The sequence below is a fragment of the Microtus pennsylvanicus genome, chromosome 9, assembly GCF_037038515.1.
Source record: "Microtus pennsylvanicus isolate mMicPen1 chromosome 9, mMicPen1.hap1, whole genome shotgun sequence".
NCBI lineage: Eukaryota > Metazoa > Chordata > Mammalia > Rodentia > Cricetidae > Microtus > Microtus pennsylvanicus.
The window spans coordinates 15,354,731-15,382,405 of record NC_134587.1 but is presented as its reverse complement, the minus strand read 5'-3'; the positions used below and the strand labels follow the sequence as shown (position 1 = coordinate 15,382,405).

At 35.5% G+C, this 27,675-nt stretch overlaps 1 protein-coding gene across 1 annotated transcript in view; it reads right to left on the bottom strand.

Annotated features, from left to right (window-relative positions):
• Nucleotides 1-909: 909 nt before the first annotated feature.
• Scn7a (sodium voltage-gated channel alpha subunit 7) overlaps nt 910-27,675 on the bottom strand; it is a 64,529-nt gene continuing 37,763 nt past the window's right edge. Inside the window, exons 11-25 of the mRNA XM_075984992.1 lie at nt 26,914-27,010; nt 25,636-25,874; nt 24,076-24,246; nt 23,205-23,561; nt 21,930-22,364; nt 19,651-19,756; nt 17,067-17,221; nt 16,287-16,460; nt 14,096-14,203; nt 11,222-11,500; nt 10,478-10,531; nt 9,954-10,091; nt 8,220-8,324; nt 7,433-7,703; nt 910-3,963 (exon numbers count right to left, since the gene is read on the bottom strand). Coding sequence (XP_075841107.1) covers nt 2,900-3,963; nt 7,433-7,703; nt 8,220-8,324; nt 9,954-10,091; nt 10,478-10,531; nt 11,222-11,500; nt 14,096-14,203; nt 16,287-16,460; nt 17,067-17,221; nt 19,651-19,756; nt 21,930-22,364; nt 23,205-23,561; nt 24,076-24,246; nt 25,636-25,874; nt 26,914-27,010 — 3,753 coding nt within the window. The 3' untranslated portion in view covers nt 910-2,899. The remainder of the gene's footprint in view (nt 3,964-7,432; nt 7,704-8,219; nt 8,325-9,953; nt 10,092-10,477; nt 10,532-11,221; nt 11,501-14,095; nt 14,204-16,286; nt 16,461-17,066; nt 17,222-19,650; nt 19,757-21,929; nt 22,365-23,204; nt 23,562-24,075; nt 24,247-25,635; nt 25,875-26,913; nt 27,011-27,675) is intronic.

Genomic DNA, 27,675 nt, shown 5'->3' with positions numbered 1-27,675 from the left:
ATTAGTCATGAAGAAAGTATACAAATAAACAACTTAATTTTCTACTGGACGAAAATGAAGAGAAGGAAAAGAATAATGTAAATTGAGAAGAAAAATATCATAACAATAATAACAGAAATCAATTGATGTGGGATTTCCCTCTGTATTCTGTGATTACCACTGATAAATAGAGGAACTGCTTTGGGCCTATAACAGAGCTATAGGGGAACAGAGCTAGGTGAGGAAAACTAAGCTGAATGCTGGGAGAAAGGAGGCGATATCAAGAGAAACCATGGAGCTGCTATTGGAGACAGAAATGCTGAAACTTTGCTGGTAGGCCACGACCTCGTGGTGATTCACAGATTACTAGAAATGGGTTAAATTAAGATGTAAGAGTTAGCCAGTAAGAAGCTAGAGCTAATGGGCCAAGCAGTCTTTTAAATAACATAGTTTTTGTGTGATGATTTCAGGGCTAAGCTGCTGGGAACCAACAAGTGGCCTTATGCCAACAATCGATAAAACTAATAAAAGGAAATGGGGAAACCAATAGAATAAAAATTGTTTTCTAGAAAACCCTTACAATTTATAAGCCTCTAATTAAAACGGAAATACATCCTGTGTTAGTAAGACAGAAGACTAAATACAGAGATTATACTAAATGAATCTCAAATACAGTGTGAGTCAGTAAAATTCCAATTTGTTCTTTCACAGATGTGATAGCTGATCAAACACTGACACCTAAACATCAGAGATCCACGGGCAACACAGTGATTTTCACTCAAGTCATGAGAATGAAAAAATTAATAAATTACTATGTAAATATTACGCAAACATTTACTAATCAAATTTGCTAATCTGGCTTACAAACCTATAATATAAAAATGAACAAAGCCAAGTGTGCTTAACAGGAGGCATTTATTATGTTTTGCAGTATCTCAAAAGTAGAACATATGGCAATAGTCCTTCACCATCCTGCAATTTGGGGTGATTATTGCTTACCATTCTTTATAAGTAATAGCAAAATGATATTAAACTCAAATTAGTGTGTGGTCTTCATGGGATTTATGGAAGCAAAGCCAGTCACAATTCAGTTTTAGTATCTGCAGCAATTTCCACATTAAGGCATTCCCAGGAATTGGAAATCCGAGAAGTTGAGATAATACGTCAGCTGTCACCAGTTAAACCTCCCACGCCTTTCTTGTCTCCATCACACGAGAGAGAACCGTGAAAGGGAAATACTTTTGTCAAAATAACCCACCGGACTCTGAAATTGCATTTACTTAGGTGATCTTTCAAGGTACATTGGTTAATTTACTAAGTTTCTGAGGAGCGGAAGTGGATAACAGAAGTTGCTGAAGACCATGCATTAATCCCAAATTACAATCTCCAGGACATAATTGCACCGAGTGTCATAAAACACATTTAAAGCTTGCTTTGTAAGTCAACAGAATATGTATTTTTTTTTCTGGCTAATTCTGAAGGACTTCATAGGCACAGTGAAATCAGTTTTCATATAAATGGAATAAATATCAGAGTCTCAACTACAGGAAGGGAAGTAAACAATTTTATGAATAAGTAAAAATCAACTGTTTATATTGATGTCAGTAGTGAAAATTAATCTTTTATTTTACAGATTCTCAAATATAAAACATTTTGTGAGTACTTATATGTATGACAATATATAAAACAAATGATAAGGGAAAGATAAATGAGCGATTAAAATTAATTTACGTACAATGATGTTATAAAATACCAACTTAGTTTTGTCTATTATTTCATAGTCCTCATTGTTTTAAGGATCACTCTCCCTTTTAAGTTACAGCAAATACAAAGTGCAATGAAAAGAACTTTCAATTGACCAGTTTTTTAATTAAGGGTTAGGGCACTGAAAATCCCTAGGCACACTGGTTCCCTTCAACCCTTCTAATTTATGTGATAGCATGCATCTGCTGTGAATAAATGGTAAAAAATACATCAGATTTATAAGGAGGTGAAGCTTTAGTCCATTAACCTTTATATCTATTATATCTATTTAGTAAATGTGTACTTTTACAAAAGTATAAATGTAAAGAAAATACAGAAAATGTAGGTTCGATGTGTAGGTTCTTCTATGCTTCTTGCTCTATGAATCTAATCTGTTGCTGAGCTGGACCTTATGCACAGCGTGCCAGAGTGATGAGGAACCAGGAATCCAAGAGCAATGAAGCAACATACACTAAGCAATGAGCCAACATACACTAATCAGAACTAAACAACCACTGTGAAACCACCATCACTACCACAACAGAACCAAGCAAGCAAGCATACGAAAAGCGAAGAAGAAAGAAAAGCAAAAAGAGGTGTTCAGCCAAACTTAAGAAGTATTTGTTACAAATTAGCACTAAAGTCTCTATGACTGAACTCAAAGGCACTTTCTGAAGAACTGCATTTTCCCTTACGGTCAGAAGCATTTATTTATGTAAGTTTCTGATTTAATCCAGTACTTCCTATTTCACAAGCAAAATCTCAATTTAAGGAAGTATCACATATTTGAAACTAAGTCCCAGGAGTGGTGACCTAGCCTGTAAAATCACATATAAGATAGAAAAGGAAAAATATTTAGCTGTTGAATTTTACTGTCATTTCTTCCCATCTCCTCCTACTCATCTTTCACTAGAGACACCACCAGACAAGCCATGTTGAAAAAATTAAATAGCCAAACTACAACAGTAATCTGCTTTAGCTAAATGTACCAATACTGAGGTGCTTTCGGCCCTGATGTATAGGGCAGACTGAACATGAACGTGAGTTTGGCCTGGAGATGAGATGTGTGGGCACACAAACATGTAATTATTTTCTCTACTCTGCGATCATTACTCATACTTAGTTAAACTTTAAGTGTTTGGGAGATGTGGGAAGAAATCAGAAATGAGAATTGAAATTAGATATGGGTTTGAATAGATGTCTTTTCTTTGATTTTGTCAGAATGGACACCTTTAGAAGTGATATCATCTCTGTCATCATCTATTACAGGGATATCTGATGTGTTTTTGTCAGTTTGCCTTAAACGGTAACTCTTATACGCACGCTGGATGATGGTTGCTGAAACTGCCTCCTGTTTGCGTTTCAAAGTGGTTGTAATCGGTTCGTATGTGATTTTGAAAGGGTTTGCTAAGATAAACCCGGACTCTATCTCTGAAAGAATTTTCTCCACTCTCTCATCTTTTCCCATCACTCTTTTTGTAAAGGCAAGTAAGATGTCAAGGCAATGAATTCTGTCTCCTGCAGCCATAGGGAGATCCATAGCCACAAGCTGGCCCTTGTTCGGTTTTGCCATGAAAAGAGGCGGATCGAGAGCAGCTGCAAAATCTGAAAGCTTGCTAGAGTCTATGTACTGGGTCCTATCAGGGTCAAACCTGTTCCATACCTGGAAGAATTTCTTAAAGTCATCTTCGCTCAAGGTCCTGTGTTTTTTCTTATAAGGAATGCTCAGAAACTCCATGATCAACACAGTGTACATATTAATAATGATCAGCCATGATATGAGGATGTAACTGACAAAATAAAAAACCCCAAGGGAAGGGCTCCCACAATCTCCCTTGACTTGGGTGCCAGGATTAATTTTATCAGGGTCACAGTCAGACCATTGACTGTTGAAAATTGCATGCAGCATGCCATCCCAGCCAGAAAATGTTGTAACTTGAAAGAGACAGAGCATACTGCTTCCAAAGGTCTCAAAGTTGGATACATCATTAATTCCAGCTTCCTTCTTAACATAGGCAAAGTTGTACATTCCGAAGATGGCATAGGTGAACATGACCAGGAAGATGAGAAGACTAAGGTTCAGCAATGCAGGGAGTGACAGCAGCAACGGCAGCATCAGATCATAGAACACCTTTGGTCCTTTCCCGGGACGGAGGATGTGGATGACCCGAGAGAGAAGTATCAGTTGCACAAATGAAGGAGGCACAAAGTGTTGTCCTATTGTCATAGGCAGCAACAATCCTTAGTGTGAGAACAGATACAAGTAGGCAACAAAATTACCCAAATGCAACCATGTACAGAAAACATCATTTATTTTGCAAGCACTCTATTTTTCTATGGATCATGAGCCTACTGTCAATCCCTCACTTAACGTAGCACACCTAACAGCATGTTGAACACTGGGTGAGCTAAATATTAACTGTAACAATGACTAGGCTACTTACCCAATTCTGAAGATATTTTTCCACACTTTCAAGGTACTTCTGAAATCACAGATGACTAAATGTACACTTTAGGTCAATAATCAAAATTTTTTGACTATTTCTGGATTAAGGAATTTTGCTCAATTTTATACTGAATGCCTTAAAAATGTATCATGTAAGTATTGGGAGATGCATAATATAATTTCTATCAAAGATTTCATAATCCATTAATTTATGATAGCTTTTAACGATGCAAGTCAAGAAGACATTATTGATAACTACAGGTATAAAATGTATAACATTCAGCGAATCATAAATTGTAATCTATTTTGTTTCTTTTATAAGTAGTATTTCAGGCCAAAGAACTTTAAATATGAGTAGAAGTTGTAAGCATTTCATTATAATGTCACACTGGGTTTTGGTTGAGAAGTGTCATAAGGCTTTGCTCTATTTTTTGAGAGAAGGGATCATGGCTAACACTTTTGTTAAAATGCCGACCCGATAAGATGGCATTTTTGTGAGGTTTCGTCATGTCTATATTCCCTCTAAAGTATGTTAGTAACTCTCACCCTAGCCAAAATCCCCTTTCTCCCCAGTCTCCCAAGCTCTTCCATTATTCAAAAAGCATCTTCATTTCACCACGAACAAATTCATCCACATGCTCATCCCCAGGAAATTAAACACCTTATCTAAAATCTGTTCTCCTGATGACATGATTTTCCATGAAACACTGTCAAAATTGAAGAAGGCATATTCTCCTTCCCTCTACATTTCTCAGGCCAAAAGCAGAATAAGGATCTTCTCAGTGGGACTCACAGGCAGATTTTGTCCAATCTTTTTATTAAGAGGTCAGATTCTGACTCTCTGTGGATTGTGCTGTTCCACTCAGTCCTTTCCTATGCCCTGGCTCTGTGAACCACACCGTCCTCATCCTTTCTAGTCAGATGAAGGCTTTACTAAATGGCTCCAGCCAGTTCACATAAGCCTCTCTCTCAATAAAGAACTCCCCCCAGGCTTCCACAATCTCAACTCAACTCAACCAAACTCTTTACTTGACTCCAGATGCCTGCATCAGTGCCTGGGGCAGAAGAGTGGAGCATCAGGCTTTAATCGCTTTCTCATGGGCTGATTTCCCCTTCACTGTCGTTCTGTAATTCAGTTGTTTTCTTCCTGGTGCCTCTTCCAGCTCTCTGTATCTTTCTATTAATCTTCGCACAGTCCTTCTCTCAGTAGTCGGTGGCATGAATTCACTATTCTCCTGAAAGTACTGACAATTCTGAAAGGGCTAATGTGCTTTCAGGTGGGTAGTTTATGTTTTCTGTGATGAAAGTCCTGGTTAATATCATTAGACCTTTAAAAGTTTTTCTTTTAATTTTTTGAGATTATAATCTAATTCTGAGAGGCCCAAAACTGTGAGCCTATGTCAACACTGACCAAAGGTCAGAGTTGGGATTTATGTAAATTCCTTCAAGGTTATTGTGTTTCTACCTCCCACAAAGGTCCCACCTAGATTTCGACCAGAGAGTTCTTTTTCCTCAAGGATATTGTCAACAGGTGTGGCTAATAGCCAGACCTAGCATTTCAGGAATAGAGAAGCAGATATGTTTCTGCTTCAAACAAAGTTCCTTTAAGATGAGAGCATTGGATTCCACCCCGGGAGAGGTTTGCTTACAGAATGTTTTGGTCTAGGGTGTGAGTGTGACTTGTTTTGTTCTTGCTACAGCAGACTAAGCCCGTGACCTTCACTTGGTCTATTCATTTCCTTGTACCCTGATAAAGCACTTTTTCTGTCTTACACCTACCTTTTGTGGTTAGGGGTACTTTAAGAAATTGGAAATTAAACATGGGCGATTTCAGTATTCACTGGAATTCACTCCTGATACTATTCTATATGTTTCTGTTTTATTATTTTTAAATGTGTCTTCATATTCTTTACTATATTCCTAAATCCCAATGCCCCTACCCTGGCAAGAAGTCTTTTTGTCAAAGCTGGTCCCCGAAATCTAATCACTTTAATTTCTCTTCCCTTTCCTTCATCTAAACCCTCCCATATACCTTGCATTACTCTCTTTCAAATTCATGGCCTCTTTTTTCATTAATTGTTGTTAGACACACACACCTAAATAAATAAATATAACCTGCTCTGTCTGTATAATAACTTGCATGTATGTTTTCAGGGCTGGCCATTTGGTATTGGGTCACCAACTGATGTGCTCTTCCTTGGGAAAGACTATTTCACTCTCAACAGTCCTTAGTTGTCTGTAGTTCTTTGTGTAGGATCAAGATCTCTTTGACTTACCCCCAGAGCGTGTCTACCATCCTTGTTCAGCCATGTTTAGGCAGTCATAGTGGGGAGTCTTTATGGGTGTGGTTTCTGACATTTCTAGGAGAAACATCCAACTTCCTGATCCTCTAGCTCTTACAAACTTCCTGATTCCTCTTCTGTAAGGATCCCTGAGCCTTAGGTGCAGTATCTAACATCATGAATTCTTAAACATTATCTACTCTCATGGAGCTCACATTCTGGTTATACAGAAGCAAACACCAAATAAACTTTATTCCTGAAATCATTTTGTCCTAAACGCAGTGACTGTCTATATCCTTACCTAGTATGTCTTTGTTTAAATTTGCTTCTTCTATGATGTTTTCTCTGGCCATCATGTACTGACAAGGTACCCTTCCCTCTACATGTGCTTTAGCACTCCTGCCTCTTACACAACAGCAGTATGAGCGTGTACTGCTGTGCACATGTATCCTTTGAGAGTCTGTAAATTAGGTACGTATACAAGTTATTTCTAAGCTTTATATGCAGAGCCCAATCTATTTGGCAAGAGGATTAATGGAATGTATTTGTCAACAAAGCGTGAGATTACCCAAGGAAGAGAAAATTAGAGACAAATTCATTAAACCCAAAAACTATGAAACTAGTAACAAAAATCCTTTAAATCCTAAAATTCTAATGCTGCAATGGTTGGAATTTTTTTTTTTTAATTTGGAAGCAAGAAATCTTAGTGAGTGCCACTTTAAAACACAGAGCTCCTTCTCCTTGCAGCCTTGAATGTCACAAACTACAGATTACCAAGCAGGTATCATGTGTTTGTGACAGATACTTTAAGCTTTCTAACACATGAAATATATAAAGAAAAATATATATTACAAACAGTAATTCACTCTTTTGAGGAAGAAAATAGTCTCATCATTTTGCTTCTGAAGGGTCACTATCTTGGTAGGCATTGTGATCGACTGAATTAACTCTATATAGAAAATTTGACAGAAACAAACCTCACCTGTAATGGAGAAAACAATCACTGTAAAATCATGAACATTCCACACATCGGTGAAATAGTGGCAGTGGAAGGCAGCGAGCTTCAGTATGCATTCCAGAGTGAACAGCACAACAAAAACGGAGTTCATCCAGTAGATGGCAGCTTCCATTTGTGGACTCTGCTCATCATTTTGTATCATAATGGTTGTTGCTTGGAAACAGATAAGAACTATGATGATAACATTAAAGACACGATGTGTTACTAGGTCAAAAATGAAGCCTTGGATCTTGTTCTGTAGTGGAAGAAAGGTGCAATATCAATTAATGAGTTACTTATATAAGTATATACATAGTTCTGGATTCTACAAGTTCCCTCTCAAAATAATACAATAAGGAACACGTGAATTCTTTGTCAAAGAATATATTTTATAATTGTGTCAAAAGATTATATACATACATACTGTATTTATCTCTATATTTTGAGACAGGATAATGTGACCTAAGCTTGTCTTAGACTTGTTATGTTGTGAGAAGACTGGCCATGACCTCCTCATATTCCTGCTTCTACCTCCCAAGTGCTGGGATTAGAGGCATGCCCCACTACACCTAACATATTTGTCAATAACACACATTTTTAACTTTTTCAAAAAGATAATGAATAAACTTATATTTACTTATATTTACTTTTTGGTAAAGAGGTTAACTTATTCATGGTGTTAGAGATCGAGCATCATGGTGATAGGGTTAGTTAGGAAAGCACTCTATTACCAATAAATTTATTTATTTAATTTAAAATAATATTTTCTTACTATGGGATGGGGTGCTGGTCTCTGAGGGTCTTCATACAGGAGCTTCTTCAGTGCCCAGTACTGCTTTTTCTGTTTTACTGTTATAAAGATTTTTGATCCTCCCTGGTAAATAAATAAATAAAGTATATGAAAATCGAATTGCATTTCATCTAATTCTTTCCTTTACTGATGTGTACTTCAGAGACCTGGTCATCATTCTTTACTTAGTCAACTTTTGATATTTTTATATGAAAATTCATATGAAATACACAGGATACATGACGTTCAATCATCTGTATTACACTTTTCTATTTTCTGTTAGAGATAAAGAAGGCCCACTGTAAGAACTGACTTCAACAAATAACATTTGAGTCTTTTAACAAGAAGGAATAAATAAAATTAGAATTGGATTGATTTGCATTTGTATAAATTCAGTTATTGTCTTATTTTACAAATCCAACTGAAAGATTCTTATACATAATTCTGAAAGTATAGCACTCTTATCTAACAGCTGATTCATTTTTGTGTTTTTAGTGCTAATTTCAGTATCTCATAACAATATATATAAAGTGAAGAGTGTCTTTAATCTAGGAATAGTCATTGTTTATTTTCTGAGTCAAAATCTCGTCACTAGAACTGGCATGTACCTCCATCATGAAACCCAGAAACAAACACCAATATGTTGTCCCATTGTGGGGCAGTCCTAGGCTGCTGCAGCATCGACTCCAATCATAGGTTGTCAATTAGCTTTCAGCTCCTTCTGAGTAGCAGACCCACCTGCTGAACATGCCTCTGCATCTGTTTTATGATCTGCAACTTTCTCTACTTAAAAAAAGAGCTTTCTGACTTAGGCTGGATCCATGCTGGTTATGACTCTAGAGGTTTAGAACACATTGATGTATGGAACTCGTCTATGGCTAGGGCAAGGCACTTGCCTTGGAAACAAAGGGATGATTCTGAGAGTCTAAGAACTGACAAAAGCCTGTAGGAGGACCTCACAGGTAATCTCAAGGCTGCATGCAGAAGCAAAGACAGATCCCTGGAGTGCACTGGCTAGTTTGGTGAGCTCTGTCAAAGTTAACTTTTGGTTTCTATATGGATAGGCAAATGTGGATACATACATATGCATATACATGTGAGCACACACACATACACACACACACACACACACACACACTCGCTATTTGGACAGAGCTGATGATGACTGTAGGTAGAGAAAAAAGTATCTTGAAATTGATCCAGTTTGACCAATTAGAGCTCATTGATTTTGTATATTTCTGGAAAGATTTCCTTGTTTGTGCAATACCAAATCTGAAATACATTTAATCACCATATATCATCATTTGTGTCTTGTACTTGATCACAAAAATGACAATGTACCTTTAACAATGCTTTGAAGACTATCATCTCCTTATATCAAATAATAGTCAGACAGACTCTATATCAAGAATAGGACTTTTTTCTGGATGTACGCATATATTTGTCTAATGACATAGTAAGGTCATTACACTATTATTTATAAACACACACATAAATGTAGAAACTTCTTAACTTTAGCTCTTGTCTGACTACATTTTGAATATTGCATATACAGTAAGGCTGGGTGTTTTTTAAAGTTTACAATATATAAGTACATTAGTTATTGTTCACTTATATTTTTACATGTAACAATGACATTAAACCAATAAGACAATTCTTGAAGTATTTTGTAAAGTTGTTTAATTTTAAGCACATACAAAGAATATTTATACTTATCTTAATTTTCTGCTTGTTGAAATTGCTAACAGTAACACCAACCAGCATACTCAGAGGGAGAAATAGTCCAAAGATAACAAAGATGATAAAATAGTTGTACATGTATAGGCTGTGTTCATAAAGAGGCTGCATATATACCTAAAATTGAATGTGAACAAATTAGTAAAACGTGGATGCTAATTTTCTAAATCATGAGACTCATCAGACAACTGATGACAAGAAGCCCAACCCCAATACATAAATCAAATGCTTCCCTAGCTTCTTGGTGCAAGGGTATCATGGTCTTATTCATGGCTTTGCTCATTTGGGCTTTTAAATGTGTTTATTTAGTCCAGTTATTGTGAAGAAAAAGATAACAATCTTTCAAGAGAGATAGCTGAGACTCAATTGTCGATGTGTTATTGGGAAAATATTCAGTGCCCATGAAACAACAACTTTGACATTCTTAATCCTTATAAATTACTCTTGTGATCTGTGCTTACGTTACCGTCTTGATAATGACATTGCGAATGTCAGCTACTTACATCAACAGAATCAACTGCTGAATACATAATTCCCAGCCATCCATTAAATGTTGCCTGTCGAAAGTAAGATAAATATGGATGAATTTTATAGAAAACTTTTTATGGTAAATAAAAAGCAAACCTTCATTTTTTTTGTTTAGTGCTCTAAAACGCTGAATGATGAGGTTTGCCACACTTCCATACATTGTGGAAATAAGACACTTAACATGTCCTATTTATTTACCTAATTATTAATATTCATAAACTATTTAGCATGGTTTCAGTAGAATAAGAGAGAAAATAGGAACTAATTTTGAATTGTAAATATATGCTAATAAGCATGAAAGCTTTTGGTCTTATTCACGTGACTTGTGAATGGCGGACCCTTCGTATTTGTTGGTATCAGACAACCAAGGACCCATCCCTCAGCATGTTAATCAGTATGAAGACCATCGCAAGCCAATAGACTGAAAGGCTGTGATCCTGTCACTAAATGAGCAGGGGAGGAAAGAGCCACGTTCTGCCATCCCTTGCTTCTGTCTGCACTGCTCTTCCTACTTCCTCTCCCACAAGAGCAAGGACTGTGTTTTATGAGATCTTCAAAGAAGGCGAGAACGGCATGAATCTCATTATTGTTCTCAGTTAACAACTGCTCAGCTATTTTATGGCCACATCTATAAATTCCCCAAATTCTCTTCAAAATACAAGTTTGAACTCTAGATTGAAAGTCAATTTGATTTTCAATAGTTCAAAAAGTATACTCACCACTTGGAACAGAGAAAGAAAACCATTTCCAACATTATCAAAGTTCAGTTTGTCATTCTCCCAGGGCATTGATTCATTAAATACCAGATTTTCACACTGACTTTTATTCATAACTTCATGGATAAAGAATACTTGTCCGCTTGTTGGGTCTATGCATTTGTAGAACTTGCCAGCAAATAAGTATACTCCCATAATACTGAAAAGCAGCCAGGTCATTAGACAGATCAGAAACACACTCCAAGTGGGTGATGTTGTTTTTATCAAAGCTGTCAGAACCACCTGGAGAATAAACAAGTGAAGGTTTTATATCAGGAAGGGAGAACACAACATTAAAAGTCTCATTAATATGTCTGATCATATTAAAAGTACTCATTAATATGGTGTCATAGTGAATCATATACAATGCATATCCAGAGATTGAATGATTCATATAAAAGTGTTGGAATCATCTAAATAGTCAATTTTAATAAAAATATACTAAAAGGCCTTAAACGTAAAAAATTGGTACATCATTGATAGGCAACAAAACTGATTAATTCAAATACTAGACTAAATTTTTTATTCAGTGACCACACTCATTCACTGAGATTGTATATGATGTTAGATTGGCTAAGATAACTTAAACTCAATGCATTAATTAGTCTGTGGAGAAAGAATATAAAAAGTGATAGGGAACGGACTGAGAACTGACTTGAAGCTTATGATCTTTGAAAGGATGGACTTACAAAGGAGACAATAAATGAACGGCCCAGGAAATATGAAGCCGAAATGGATATATTGGTGATGGGTTGGCTCACTGAGCATGCAGCTCTAACTCCCATAAAATGAAATTATGGGATGTCTATGTAAATGGACTGGGCTGGAAACACTGTGCTGAGTGACAACCCGGATCTAGAACTACCATCTCACATGTTCTCTAAAACTTTTATGTGATCTTAGCCTGCAATCTTTGCATTGTTTAATTTGAACTAAAATGGGTCCATGGATGGTAAAGGAGAAGAAGGACCTTAAGGGAATGGGATGGGTGACTAGAACATAGGTGATAAGAAGGACTAAAGAGGAGTGATTGGGATGAGGTTTAAGTTGGGTTGGATAGGAGCTGGGGGTGGGATAATTAACACATAGGATGTTTCTAAAGCCATATGGAAACCTACTATTCTATAATCTCTCTATATATATGTATTCACATACATATTTATCTACATACATTCATTTAATAGTTTAATTGTAGACACCCGACATAGGGATTATGCTTATTCACGAAGCCATAGGCTGCTAAACCAAAAGCCTAGGGCGTGTGTGGGATACCTCCTCTTGAGTAGTTGGACCCTGAGGGCCCCAGTATTCTCATTACTTTTTGTCTCTCACAAGTATTTGATGATGAGACCCTATTGCAGAAGACACCACACACACTGGTCACAGGATCTAGAGAAATCAGGTGGTCATTGAAAGCTGCCTCCATATTAGCTTTCATCATTATATCAGAATGTGCTATGCAGACTGCTGGGGGGAGGGGTGGGAAAGTCTTTAAAAACCTTCAAAAAAGCTGCAAGTGCTGGGAACTGCAGTAATGAATGGTGAAACAAGATATGGCCAAGGTGCAATAGCTGTAAGCATTATGGGGATAATTGCTTGATTTCTGGTTGGATATAAGGTATCCTCCTCAGGAGGATACATGTTTAGTGCTGCAAAGCTGTCTGACCAGGTCCTAAATGTAAATCTGCTACTATTATTTTGTTAAATGAACATCGTATCAAACTATCTTAAAAATTTATATTTCTCTTGCTGTAGATTAGTCCAACTCTTAGACATGGCCGAGGAAGTCTCTCCATGCCTCGGATAACAGCTAATGTCCAAACATCAGGAGAATGTGAGGAGAAGGGCTAAGTGACTGTGGCGTGTTCAGCCTCGAATGGAACATTCAAAGCATTCTTCCTCCCCACGGCCCAGGAACCAGGGCTCAGGAGCCAGGGCACAAAGGGGGCAGAGGGATTCTAAGAGCCACTGGTCAGGAAAGACCAGGGTGAACCTGTATTTAAGACATGATAGGACCCCTGTACTCAGGAACTGATAGCAGCCATTGTTGCCAGCACAGATTAAACAAGTCTACATTCTAGGATGGAGTAAAAAGAGGATCAAGAGGTTCCTGAGCCCCTGTTAGTAAATGAAGAGCTGTGGCTAGTGATGTCTTCTGGTGAACGAGGGTCAGTTTTCTTTCAGGGTGTGCCTCTTGGTGGGTCATCTGTACTCCAGTGGATTTCTCACACCCAGAAGTATACACAAATTAGAGTCAATGAGTTATTAAATAAAACACAGGAAAAAAGACATGATATGGGTAGGAGATGTAGGGAGATAGGGGTGGATCTAGGAGAAGTTCAAAGAAAGAGTTGTGGGTGAATGTGATCAAACATTTATAAAATTAATAAAGAATTAATTGAAATACTAAAATAGTTAATGAACTGATTGAAGTTTTATTTCCTGGCAGTTACAAGCACACCACACACACACACACACACACACACACACACACACGGGTTATATATATATATATATATATATATATATACACACACACACACACACACACACACACACACATATGGGTTAGAAATACATTGTTTCTGAAACTGTATTTAACCTGTCAACTTGTAACTTATCTTTATTTATACTGTTAATTTTGCATCTAATTATCAACTACTAAAGTCTTTAAGAGAGCACTAACAGAGCTAGAGCTTCTCTATTTGCATGAAATGTGATATGCTATTTTTCTGTTTTAAAAGAACGGTTAAAAGCAACAACAAAGTCTGTAAATTCGTGGAAATGTAATGGTCCCAAATGAAAACTCCCGGCCCAGTTTTAAGCCTTCTGTCATACCTTCATCCTTTCAAACTGAGAGAGAACTCTGAGTGCTCGAAGGAATTTGAGGGAAGTGAGTGGTTTCAGATCTTCTCGAGTTTTGCCTATTAAGCTAAGACAAAACACCTGAAAAACGTTAAAAAAGAGTGTGATCATGAACTTTGTGCTTATAATAAAAGACACGTCAATACCTACCATCCAACCTTTAAAACACTTAAATATACATTTCATAATATCTTAATAATACAAACTGTAAAAATATCATTTTCATTAAAATCTTTTTACAAACAATTTGACAGTAATCATTCCTACAAATGAATACCATTACCTATATAAAGATTTATAAATTTGATATTCAATATGATCAAGATTAATATTTATATTGCTTTTCAGTTTAAAATAAGATTATTTTTAATATGGCAATGCAAATATATTCATTAAAACAAGATATAGAATATACTTACATATTCACCTCTGAATTATTATAGTTAAGGTATCATATAAAATAAGAATTCAGAAACCAGATATGAAGAAAGATATTAATTTAATTAAACAAAAGCATAATTATAAAATTATTAGTATGAAGTTACATGATTTGTAAATTTATATTCAGAAAATCATCAGGACTTAATATATGGGACTTAGAATTAAACAAGATCGGTATAGCTATAATCAAACTTTTATTATATCTATATGCTTCTTATATTTTCAATACAATATAGAGAAATAATATCTTTTTGTCCTTAATTCTGTACTATAAAGATGGTTGAGATAGCCTTAGAAACACATATGTACATAAGCGTACAGGGAGCATTGAGCAGATGTGCAGTGTCTTTTTCTGTTGTTTTTTTTTATGGAGTATAAGGCTAATGGTAAGAACTGACTTAGATGACACAGGTTGCCTACTGCAAGTCATTAATTATAAGTAGAAAAGCCTCCATAGTTGTTCATAGTATAGACAGTAATCTAGTCATTGGGTAAACGTTATTAGCTATATGGTATGCCTAGAAGGCATTGGGGATAGGAGGGAAAAATAATATTCAGAAAAATTCTGCCCTAACAGAACTTATCTTTTAGTGTAAGAAGACAAATTGAAAATAGGCTTTGTGGGAGCCTAGCCAGTTTGGATGTTCACCTTCCTAGACCAGGATGGAGGGGGGAGGACTTTGGACTTTCCACAGGGCAGGGATCCCTGACTGCTTTTCAGACTGGAGAGGGAGGGGGAGAGGAGTGGGGGGAAGGGGAGAGGAGTGGGAGGAGGGGGAGGGAAATGGGAGGCTGGGAGGAGGCGGAAATTTTTTTTCCAATAAAAAAATAATAAAAAATAAAAATAAATAAAATTTTAAAAAATTAAAAAAAGAAAATAAAATCAAGAACAAAAACCATAAAACAAAGAAGGGAATAAATTATATAATATTCCTAAGTGTTACTGAGGTGAAAAAATGACAAAGAAAATACTAGGGGTGGTTGTAGTTTTAATTAGGCAGCAAAGGATGAAGGACTTCAAAGGTTTCTTTTTAGCTACAACAAAATTACTAGCAAAATCCCAGATTGTGGGATAACTACCAGGCAATAGGACAGAAGTCACACTGGCTAATTTGAAGTGTTTCAAAAGCCAGTGCTGGTAGATGAGATGTCAAGAGAATAACAGGGTGGTTGTGAAGTAGAGTAGCAGGTGATCTCATCACACGTAGGGTCTGAAAGAATTTTCTGCTCTGAGGAGGAGAGACTGTTATAGGATCCCACAAACATTGAATGACATCCACCTTATACTTCTCACGTTGATTTCTGTGCAGAAAACAACAGAAGCTACACCCTGGCCAGAGGAAGCATATCAGCTAAGAAGCGGCATGAGAAACCCTGACACCTTGAAGGATGATGACGGCGATGACACACAAGTCAAAGTGTGGATATCGTATTTGAAAGCCAATTCAGTAGGATTTAAAGATGTTTAGTGCTATTTCCAAGATACTGTTCAATAAAATTGTTCTCATCAGTAATTTCACAGGTGAATTATTAAAAGGATCTAGAACTGTAATGTTGAATATTTCAAGTTGTGCAGTGACAGGATATGAATAGGAATTGAATATTACAGATGGGGAAATTATAGAAAGTGAGATGCTGATGTTGAGGCTGTGGTGGGGAAGATGGTAGGAATAAGATGAAATGGTGATAGTAAACAGAAAATCGTTCTTAAAAAAATACATACGAGGACGACCATGAAGTCCAGCTTGTACCACGTGTTAGAGAAATAGGCTTTAAAGCCATAAGCTACCCACTTGAGAAGCATCTCCAGAATGAAGATGTAAGCAAAGATCATGTCTGCATATTCCAGTAAGATCTTAATGGTTTTTCTCTGATCAATATATATATCTTCAAGAGCCTGTAATTAAAATTTTTAAATGTTAATATACAAAAATTCTAGGAACTCTGATTATAAGGAATTAAATTCAACTTCAAGTGCATTGAGACGTAAACTAAAGACATTAGTAAATTGGGAGCATGGGGACAATGGGAGAGAGTTGAAAGGGGAGGACAGAGGAAAGGAGGGGAGCAGAGAAAAATGTATAGCTCAATAAAATCAATAAAAATAAAGCTAATATATAGTACATTAAATCTAGTTTATCTATTTTTACTTCCTTTTCCCATTACAATATGTAATTTTGAAATTATTGTTTAATTTTGATACGTAAATTTAACACCAATACTAAGTGTTTGTACATATTATAAATATCACATTTACCATAGGTAGACCAGTGATACAAAATTTTATATTATAAAATAGTATTGATATTAAATTTAATATTGAATCATTTGTACTCATTGTTTAATAAAATGTAAGATATTTTCTAATGATAACAAATCGCAGAACATTAAATCTGGAGCTATATTAAGTATTCTGGGCAAAGCCATCTGGCATAAGTGTTGATCTTGAAATGATAACCTCAGAGGTTATTTCACAAGACGTTTACTGAAGCTGAGTGCTCACCAGGGTGCCTGTGCTGAGCAGAGTGACCATGCCAATGAAACACGTGAACCAGCTGTTTTCCACTATCTTGCAGCAAGTTTTCCTTATGTTCTTCCAAATATTTCCATTCCGAGAGTCTCTGCTGACATGACCTGGTGAAGATTTTCGTTCATAACCTGCCAAGAAGGAAATTGGTAGAAGTAAATATCTAGAAACTCACAAAGAGTAAATGTCTCAACCTTTAGATGCCTTATCAATGACTTATTTACTGAATCAGATACAGATGGGGTGTGATTTACACACAATTGACTTTTTACTGCTGCTCAGTGGTCTGCGATCAGTGAGGAGCAAAGAAGAACTGAACTTGTAGGTTTGGAGGAGGAGGAAATAACCCAGCAGGTAGATATAACAGAATGTCCTTCAACCCTACACCGAAGAGAACTAACACAAATCAAAGCTCTTCCTCCATGCTACCCCAAATGTACACACACATGTGGGAGCTTGTGAATCACATTTTGAACACTCAGTGTAAGGATTTAAGACATTTACTTATATTAACACATATAATATTAAGTCAGCTAAATGTCTTAGAAACTGATTCTTAGGCATCGTGGAAATAGGAAAGTTGGGTGATAGAATTTAAAGAGACAGTCAGGAATGCCAAGTACTTCATGGGTTGAGTATATGTAGCTGCAGGAAGCCTGCCTTTCTGCCAGAAAGAGCTAGTACAAACAAATCTGTAGCTTGACAAGGGAATGGTTATTGGAGGTATTGAATATATGAATGTGAGTGGAATATAAAGTTAAAAAAATCATTTTAGTAGTTTTTTATTGTTAAATTATGTATCTTTATAAAAATGGGATATATTTATACCTTTGTTTTAGATGATTAATATCCTTGAATTTACATTGCTGAAATATTTACTTGTGTGTTTAGGGCAGGGCATTTGCCCACGTTGGTAAGTGTGAAGTTGACGCTGAGATGTCTTCCTCAATACCTTCTATATCTGTGTTTTGAGACAGGTTTCTCACCGGATCTGGAACTTACCATTTCAGCTAGACTGGCTGGCTCCCTGGACCCCCCCCCATGTCTGCTTCCCCATCACTAGAATTAAAGACATGTGTTACCAGTCTTGCCTTTCATATGGATGCTTGGGATCTGGTCATGATGGATTGTATAGCAAGCACTTTATTCCTTGAGTCATCTCTTCAGTCAAAATATGTTCTTATTATAAAACTATTAATTGACAATTTTTGGCAGTTAGTACTTCGATGACTTTTCACTGATCTAAAAAGTCCAAATACGTAGTAATTTCTTAATCTTGCTAGGAATCACATTTGAATTATAAATCACTGAGAAGTATATGTCGTATCTAGTGTGATGAAGACCTCACTGAAATTGTATATTTTCATGCAGTAGATTGTTGTCTGAAGTTTCTGTCCTACCCGACCCCACAGCTGTTTAGTCCCAAATAAACACACAGAAGTCTACGTTAGTTATAAACTCATTGGCCTATTAGGTCAGGCTTCTTACTAACTCCTATAACTTATATTAGCCCATAATTCTTGTCTGTGTTAGCCACATGGCTTGGTACCTTTTTTGGTGAGGCAGTCACATTTTGCTTGCTCTGTGTCTGGCTTCCTCTCCGTCTGGGTGATGACTGCAGCCTGAAACTTCCCTCTTCCCAGAATTCTTGTTGCCCTGCCTCTACTTCCTGCCTGGTTTCCCCATCTCTATTTCCTGCCTGGTTGCTCCACCTATACTTCCTGCCTGGCTACTGGCCAATCAGCATTTATTTAAAATACGAGTGACAGGGTACAGACCATTTTCCCATAGACTTTATTAATTTCTATGTAAAATATCTAAACATATAATTTACTTTCCTATTAAATTTATAGAATTTTTGATTCAATTTGTAATGTCTAAGATTATTTTACTTCCCTTTAGAGTATATGTGATATATGAAAAATATTTTATGTAATACATGTATGTGCGTATTGATTTAGCTATACTTTCTGTTTTTCATGTTATAGAATAATTTACTCAGTTGCATAACTACAGTATGCAATTAAATATGAACATTAGATATATTCTTAATACTATGTATATCAGGAATACTACATTGAGTAAATTTTAGGATCAATATTATTCTACTTATAGACAAGTGCTCAGAGTTTCTTTCTCTATCAACTATGTCAGTCACTACAAGCAGAATCGGTGATCTAGGATAATGATGATACTGATGACATTATTCAGTGTTTGCATGGGCAAGCACACACACTAACCTTTTTAACCAGCTTATGAGGTTTGTCATTGTTTAGATTAAGGAGCAATGAGAGGAAGAGAAAACAGACAGTAAATAGGGAGGTGAAATCAAACTTGATGGCAGAGACAGCTGTCATATTAGATGATAACAAATAGACTCTCTTTTCCCAGAGATGGATTTTTCCTTTATACTTCTTGATCTATTAAGTTATGGGTGGGTGAATGAATACACATTTCAATATGAATACAACCCTTCTATAATTAAGGCTAAAAATAAATATTTATATTCAGAGAAATTAAGTCTAATTTTGAAAAAATTACCAAAGAAGCTGTTACTTGCCATTTTTGTGAAGCTTTGGCTTTTCATGTTGATAGACCATTTCTTCTTCTTCAGAGATTGCAATATCAACAGTGCTGCATTCAGATGAACTAGACTGCTTCATTTTCTTGAAAAAATATAGCCCCAACAAAATAGTTACAGCCAAAGTTTAACTTGATAATTCTAGTTTTATTTCATATAAATATTATATACAGGAAGAATATTATCAAAGTTAAAAAAACATCAAGTTAATTTGGGAGCTGATACTGAAACTCATTTTGTAAATACGGATTTGTTTTTTAAATTGGTTTGAAATACTGAGTGAATAACATTAGATAAAATCAAAGGTTAGCTAAAAAGAACTTTGATCATAGTTTAAAAAAAATAAGGGAGTTTGAATTTTAAGGCTTTCACTTGGACCACCTAGATGAAGTTTTAATTATATAGACAGCATCACAATAAGTCATTCTATGCTAATGTTAAGCAGACAAGAATGCTTTTCAATCTAATGTTAAATCCATTCTGAAGAGTCTGTGTTCACCAACTTTGAGTGTGAGCTTATCATGATGGGAAATGAGAAAATCACACAGTGATCTGTGCCCAGGACAGAATGGGGCAAATGGACAAGCCCTGGAGGAAGATCCTGGGGAAAGAGAGGGTTCTCCTTCCCCTCGCCCTTGACTGAATGAAGCACAGGGCTGCTGGGTCAAGGTGATGTTTGCTTTATTCATCTGACAAATGCTTCAGTTTGCCTTATTTTAATATGGACATATCATCCTTTAACCTTGACAAGATCCTGTACGTGAGTAGCATCAAACAATATTTCCTAATTAGCACAAATCAAACATGAGTATATAAAAAACCTTTATTAATGTAGGCTTATTTAGGTAGCAATTGGAAAAGGACCTTAACAATGTTTGGTCATTCCTTTTGATCATGTGCAAAAATCAGTATAATGGGAAGCTTTCTTTGCTAGTCTTTACATGGCCAGTTGTCATCTCAGCAAAAAGTGTTGCTTGAGTAAAGATACAAAGTGTGCAGGAAATATTATTAGATATGTATTTTTTATTACTGAAACCCTTTTCTTTTAAATTTTATTTAGTTTTGGTGAAATAAAAAACTATACCAGTGCGTTTGTTTGGTTAAGGGCACTGAGCAAAGGAAAAATAATGTGCAGAGACTCAGTTACTGAAATGATACACCAGATATATTTTTTAATATTTCAAATACATATATACAGGCTATAAATATGATCTTTTAACATCTTTACTTTATTATATAACAAATAGAACAAAATATAAGTTACAGTAATAATTTACTTTTTAGATTATTAAATATAATGAAAAATTGACATAGAACTATATTATAAGTGTTACAGTCTGATATGTAGCTTGTTCAGTCTTATAATTTGTACACATAAATATTTTAGAGGAAGGATAGACTGCAAAAATAAAAATATTAAACCTTTTTAATTAATGTGCTTTACATGATTAATTTGTTGTATTTTTAATCAATGTACACTAATATTCTTGGACTACATAATAAAGTACCTGACTAAATACATAGCTAAACATAACATCCTAGAATAAACCTCTGAGAAGTTATTTAACCAAATGAAGGCACAACTAATTATACAATATTATTGACAGTTTCTGGAATCCAAATATTTACAGTTATTTTACATAATTGTTTTACTCTACATTTTGTGTCTAGACAATCTAATGATATTATCAAGAGTTTCCAAGGATCCACCAGTTAGAAGTAGAATGATAAATAATGATTTTATCTAGAGATACATGGAAGCCAAGTCTTCAGATGAGACAGAGATGTGTAGATGTGTGATAAATAGGAATTCCCATCACCCATTGGATAGCTATTCTCATATCTTTAAGATGATAATGCATAAATTAAATCTCCCAATCACACACGTTGGTTTTCTAACTTAGATTCCTTAAAGGGGTTTTTCATCACCACAGATTGTCTTGTATTTAGTTTATAGAATTTCACAGTTATAGCATGTAACATCTCCAACATGATAACTAAATTCTAGGCAAATTCTCTCCGCTACTATGCTATTTTTCTTGCTTCTTCCTTCCAAAAAAAAATGTATCCTCATTTTTCAATGAGGAAACAACAACTTGGACATCTAAGTAGCTTGGTCAAAACCATGAAATACAGTAGTTAGAGACAATGGAGTGAGTATCAAATGCACGATCTTACTCTGTAATGTCAATATTGATTTAATTCTCAAATAGAATCACAAACCCATTCTAAATAACGAATATAAAAGAACTGCTTACCTCTTTACTGTCTCCATTCCCAGACCTGCTTCGAGTCTCCTTGTTATCCAGATTTTCCATTTCAGATTCTCCTGAAGCAATTGGCACAGTTTCTGAGACACTGGGACTAGCAATCAGTGACTGGCTTTCAGATTCAGTTACTGGGGTTTTCTCTGGGCTACTGTTCTTTTCCTTATATCTCAGGAATGTTTGGGTATCGCTCAGTTCAGAAAGAGTGTGGCCAGAAATGTCTTTAACACTTGTATCACAGAGTTGGTCTTTTGCTTCCATAGGAACAGTTCTTTTTGTGCACAATATTTTAAGAAGCACACAGTTTATTCCTTTTTTTATCCTGGCCATGGTAAGCTGGAAGTTTTTGGCTTCTTTGTTCACCTCTGTTGTTGTAGCTTCATATGAACTGAATGAATATACCAGTGCCACAAAAAGGTAAAGTATCTTTAAAAAAGGAAAATGAGACTTACTATTATATCATATTCTGCAAAAAAAATATTTTTAAAATATTTCATGCCATATCATTTTCTTGGAAGCCGTAAAGATTCCTTATTCAATTTATTTGGCAGCAGTTCAGTGGTAAGGAAATTGAAAAGTAAAAGCCTTCTCCCTTCTATAATGCAACTTGTTTACCCATTGTTTTACAATAATTACTGTGCTGTTTGGTCATGTGATAATAAAAATCATTCTGATGATCAGGACAAGACTACATATCAATAACCTCAGAATCTCTGAGTGTGGCTTCAAGGCATGAGTATACCATTAACAATTCCCCAGGTAATGCCAGTATGCAGGTAGGTTTGACAGCCAGCCAGTCTTACATTTAAGTGCTTTTTAAAACCTCACAAGCAAACAAATCTTTGGGAATAGAGTTACAAATGAATTATATTTTCATATGTCTGCATGGCATTGGAGACTGCAGATCTAACCCTTTTCCACATGACGTCGAAGCTACTTTGACTAACAAGATTATGAACTAGTGCAAGTCAATAGAAAAATGATGGAAATCACATAAGGGATATACTGGTGAATTTATTAAACTATATCTATTTCAATACTATTAAGACATAAATCTAAAACTGCTAATAACATACATTCCTTTTGGTAAAACTTCAATTGCAGTTTGTTTTTCTCGACTACTACATATCTCATACTAGGTCAACTGTATTTCAATTGATAATCACCAAGCTAGAAATCCCTGGATCCCATCAATCCTTCACATACAAACACATACACTATACCAAGTGTTTTGTTAAGAAAAATATAAAGGCATGAAATATTTACCAATAAATTTCCAATTAAAATGACCATCATGTAGAAAGGAATACACCAAGGCAGGCCTGCAATCGCTATACAGTCCCATAACGTCTCTATCCACTCTCCACAGAGAATTCGAAACACGTTCATGTAAGCATGGAAGAAGTCACGCATGTGCCAACGGGGGAGTTGACAGTCTTCGTCTATTTGGCAGACACAATCTTCGTAACTTTGACCAAATAGGTTCATGCCCAACACAGCAGAGAAGTAAATGAATAAGAACAGCAACAGCACCAGGTCTTTCAGGGCCATCAATGTGTTCCCAAGGATACGGACCAAATTCTCAAAGGGTGGACAATATTTCCCCAATTTAATAAATATCAACTAATGAACAAATGTAAAATAAAAGAAAAACAGCAACAAAGGTCAGTGTTGATTATAATACTTGCATACTAAAATGTTTCATCAGAATTATATCGTCATTACATATAAAATTTCAATTCATCCCAGTTGCATTAATAATAAAATCAAGTGACTATTTGACACTCATAATTCAATTACACACTTTATAATTTCATGCACTAATTCTATGCACACTTTATTGGGACACTCAGTTTTGCACACGTTATTGGGACAGGCCTGAATTTTAATTTCTGGTAGGGCAAATATACACTGTTCATTATTTTCTTTATATATAACATATTGGATTTTAATAATGTATTAGATCTATCCCACAGTTATATACACAGAAAGCATTAAATACTAATTTTATGATGGAATGAATTTCACAAAGGATCCTAATATTTCCCTTTTAAAATGTTTCAACTGTGTCATTTTACTTTTAAGAAAATAAGATATACTACGATGAAATAAAAATTAGTTCTTAAATTCTACTTACCGGGTATAAAATAAAAACAGTTAGCTCTCTAACACTTGCTAAGAAGATTTCTGTTAATCCAAAAAGGACAATTATACTGTCAAAAATGTTCCAGGTTACTTGGAAATACCCATATGGATGCATAGCAATTATCTTCAAAATCATTTCTATTGTATAGATTCCAATAAAAACCTAAAAGGAGACCAAAGAGAAGGTAAGAAGGCTTCCCACAGCTGTACCTGACACATGCATACAGAACTGTGGAGTGAGCTCTATACTCTTGCCTGCTATACAGCTCTTCTCAGATCCTATTTGGTTTCAAGGTCTGTAGTATAATAAATTCATACATTTTGTTTAGTTTTTAGGACCTAGTTTATCGAACATGGTTATTTAACAAAAGCTATTTTGAATAAAACAGAGTATTTGAATAAAAGTGGTTCTATTTTAAATGGTTCCTTTGGAGATATAGTGTATATATGAAGATAACCATTCAACTCATAAAAGACTATAAGAAGTACGTATACATGCATGTGCATATATGCATGCAATAGCAATTGCTGAAAAAGAAGAGGCTGTAAAATTGGTGGAGGGTGAGAAGGGTTATTTGGGAGAATTTAAAGGGAAAAAGGGAAATGCTGTAATCATAGTCTAGTCTAAAACTGTACATACATGATATAGAAAAACTCCAGAATAAACTTATGGAAATGATCTTTTAAAAGTTAAATTGGATGTACTTACTAAACTATTATTTTAACAATTTCATTTATTTTTTTTAACAATTTGTGTGTGTGTGTGTGTGTGTGCTTGCAGAGACCAGAACAGTCAGATTTCTGCTGGAATTCCAGGCAATTGTGAGTCGCCTGATGTGGATACTAGGAACTCTAGGAACTGAACTCAGGTCCTCTAAAAGAATAGTATGCACTCATAATTACTGAGCCAGCTCACCTGAATCCTGTAATTGTTTTAATATCAACAAAATATATAGTTGGAAATGGCCTGTCGTTTTGTTTTGTATTTAGCACTTAGCAACTAAATAACAAAAGAAGTTAAGAAATTTAGGCAACATACATGTGCTTGAGTGTTAACATGTTCATAAATGCATAGAAATCTATTTTATCCTTTTGCATTGTTATGTGAAAAGCTATACGTGAATCTCAAAATGTAGTGTTAAAATGATAAAATCCAATGTAAGATAAAGAGAGGCTTTGGAACAAATGAGGCCCTGTATTGCTGTGGTCAGGACTCAGAATTCAGAAGGAAGCTACCAGTGTTATTGTCACGTCCCATGCTCTATGTTTGTTATAGGATAGCGATACCTAGAATGTATGCTTGGGAATAAAGAAACAATAAAATAATTAAACCCATTTAATTTCATTGTCGGGGGCAGGCTAGGATTCCAAATTTAAATAATAGAATTCTGAACTCTAATTGTAAAAATGCTGATGAAAATAGTATTTACAATATAGGGACTGGGTGAACATATGAATACAGCATCTCATTCAGTAGCAATACAATCTACAGCTAGAACAACAGTTAGAAAAAACTAAAACTGAATCAAAACAATGTGTGATGAGGTCTTACCAAGTTTCCAATGCTAAGGAGAGACATGATTTCCTCGCTCATTGGAAAATGTGCAAGAGCCAGGAAACATATGTTTAAAATGATACATATGACAAGGAAAAGATCAGCAAATGGGTGCGTTATAATTCTATCAGCAAACTCGCTCAGCTTTAGCCAACAAGGGCAGCAATCCCAGATGAAGCAGGTTTTAGTAAACTTATGCCAACACAGTGGGCATTTCTTCCTGGATGTTTCTGGTTCTGAAAAGAATGAGAAGTAAAGTTAATTATTGAAAAATTGCTTAGATTCTTGATAGTCGGCAAATTAAACATTTTCACGCAAAGGGTGCTACAGACCTTGATTTTGTATGTAGAATCAGTAAATAGAAATAGTCTATACTAACACATAAGAAAGTAAAATTCATGTCCCCGATTTTGTTTATGATTATTGAGCTAAAAATGTAAATGTAAATGAAGCAAACAACTTATTAGTAGGAAAGCATAAATTTCTAATAAACCAATTATGTGTGAGGATAACACGATTTTCAATTTCGAGATTTACAAGGTTTACATTATATTAGCTTCTGAAGTCATCGGTAATAAAGAACCATTGGTTAGATATGTAAACAAAAACTGTAGTTGGATCTAAAGTACCCTGAGTCATCATGATTATACAAGCAATCTTTGAAGAACACGGTATTAAGGCAAAGACCTCTGCAAAGTCCAGATATAACTTCCCATCCCAACAGAAGTACTAGCAATCTGAAGTTTTCCAGAAACCTTACTAACAGAACATAAGCAGTTAACACACTCGTTAGGTATTATTTGTGAGGAATATCTGGGAAGCATGGACAAATGCAGCAGGCAATTAACTGAAAAGACAAACTGCTTCTATGGCTGTGATTAGCAGCGTGTGGATGGACTTTCAGAAGATCTTCAGACTTAGCCCACGGCAACAGCAACAGGAAGTGGCTACAAAATGAGCGTGCTAAGTACTGAAAATAATACTGTACACCTGGAATTTAGCTCTACCTCATTACACCTGTGTCTGTTTCTCTCCACTTCAACTGGTAGCACATGCTGTTTGGGATTATTTCTCGGTACTTTTTAATGACACTTTCTAACGTTGAAGACACCTTATTGTGAATGTTTCTATAATCATTCTAATCGCCTCATGTTGTTACTTGTATTTTGCTTGTTCCCACCTAGATTTAAAAAAATAAACTGAAGCGATGTAAGAACAGGTTTTGCAATTAGTTCCTTCATTACTAAGTAGAGTTCAGGTAGTTTTTCAATTTACCTCCTTTCGGTCCGAGGGTAGTCTCTTCCAGGATATCCAACGCTGTGCTTGCAGAAGTTGGTGATCTTTTCTTCATTTCTATTTCTGTCCTTTTCATCTGAAAGAAGTTAAGTGGGTTTTGTAGTAGTTAGTTCCTTCCACCTACACACACACCTTTAGAATGGGACTCTAGGAGAATAAGGAATTTGACCTTTCTACAGCTTCTTGCCTCCAGGGACCTTCCAGGTTCCACCACTAGCCACTTCCTATGGCACTGGCTGTATTAGAGTGATTTAAAATTAGTTGGACAATAAATGCTAAAATTTGAAGACGATCAAATTTTCTATTCTGAGCCGAACAATAAATAGGGCAGACCGTAAAGGCTAGCAGCAGTATTTATAGATAAAAAATAATTTAATAAAGATTACAGGATGATTATGGAATGTCCAGTTGTCAAATATTCTACTAGATAATGAGAATATTTCCCTAAAACTATACTCCTCTTGCTCAAGGATATATTAATTTTCTAACTTGGCCAATTCTCGCAATACAATTAAAATAATTTGGAAATATGATTAATCAACTCTTAAAGAATCTAAGGCAGTGGATTGGACTCAAAGTGTTGTTTGAATAGAGTGTATATGACAGTAAATGAGTGGAGCTTGTCTAACTCCATGGAGATAACATTTCTTCCAGTGTCTCATGTACCTTCAGTAATGTTTCAACATATTCTCTGCTATGGTTATCTTCTGTGTGTTTCTGGTTTCTTTATTGTGTGTGTGT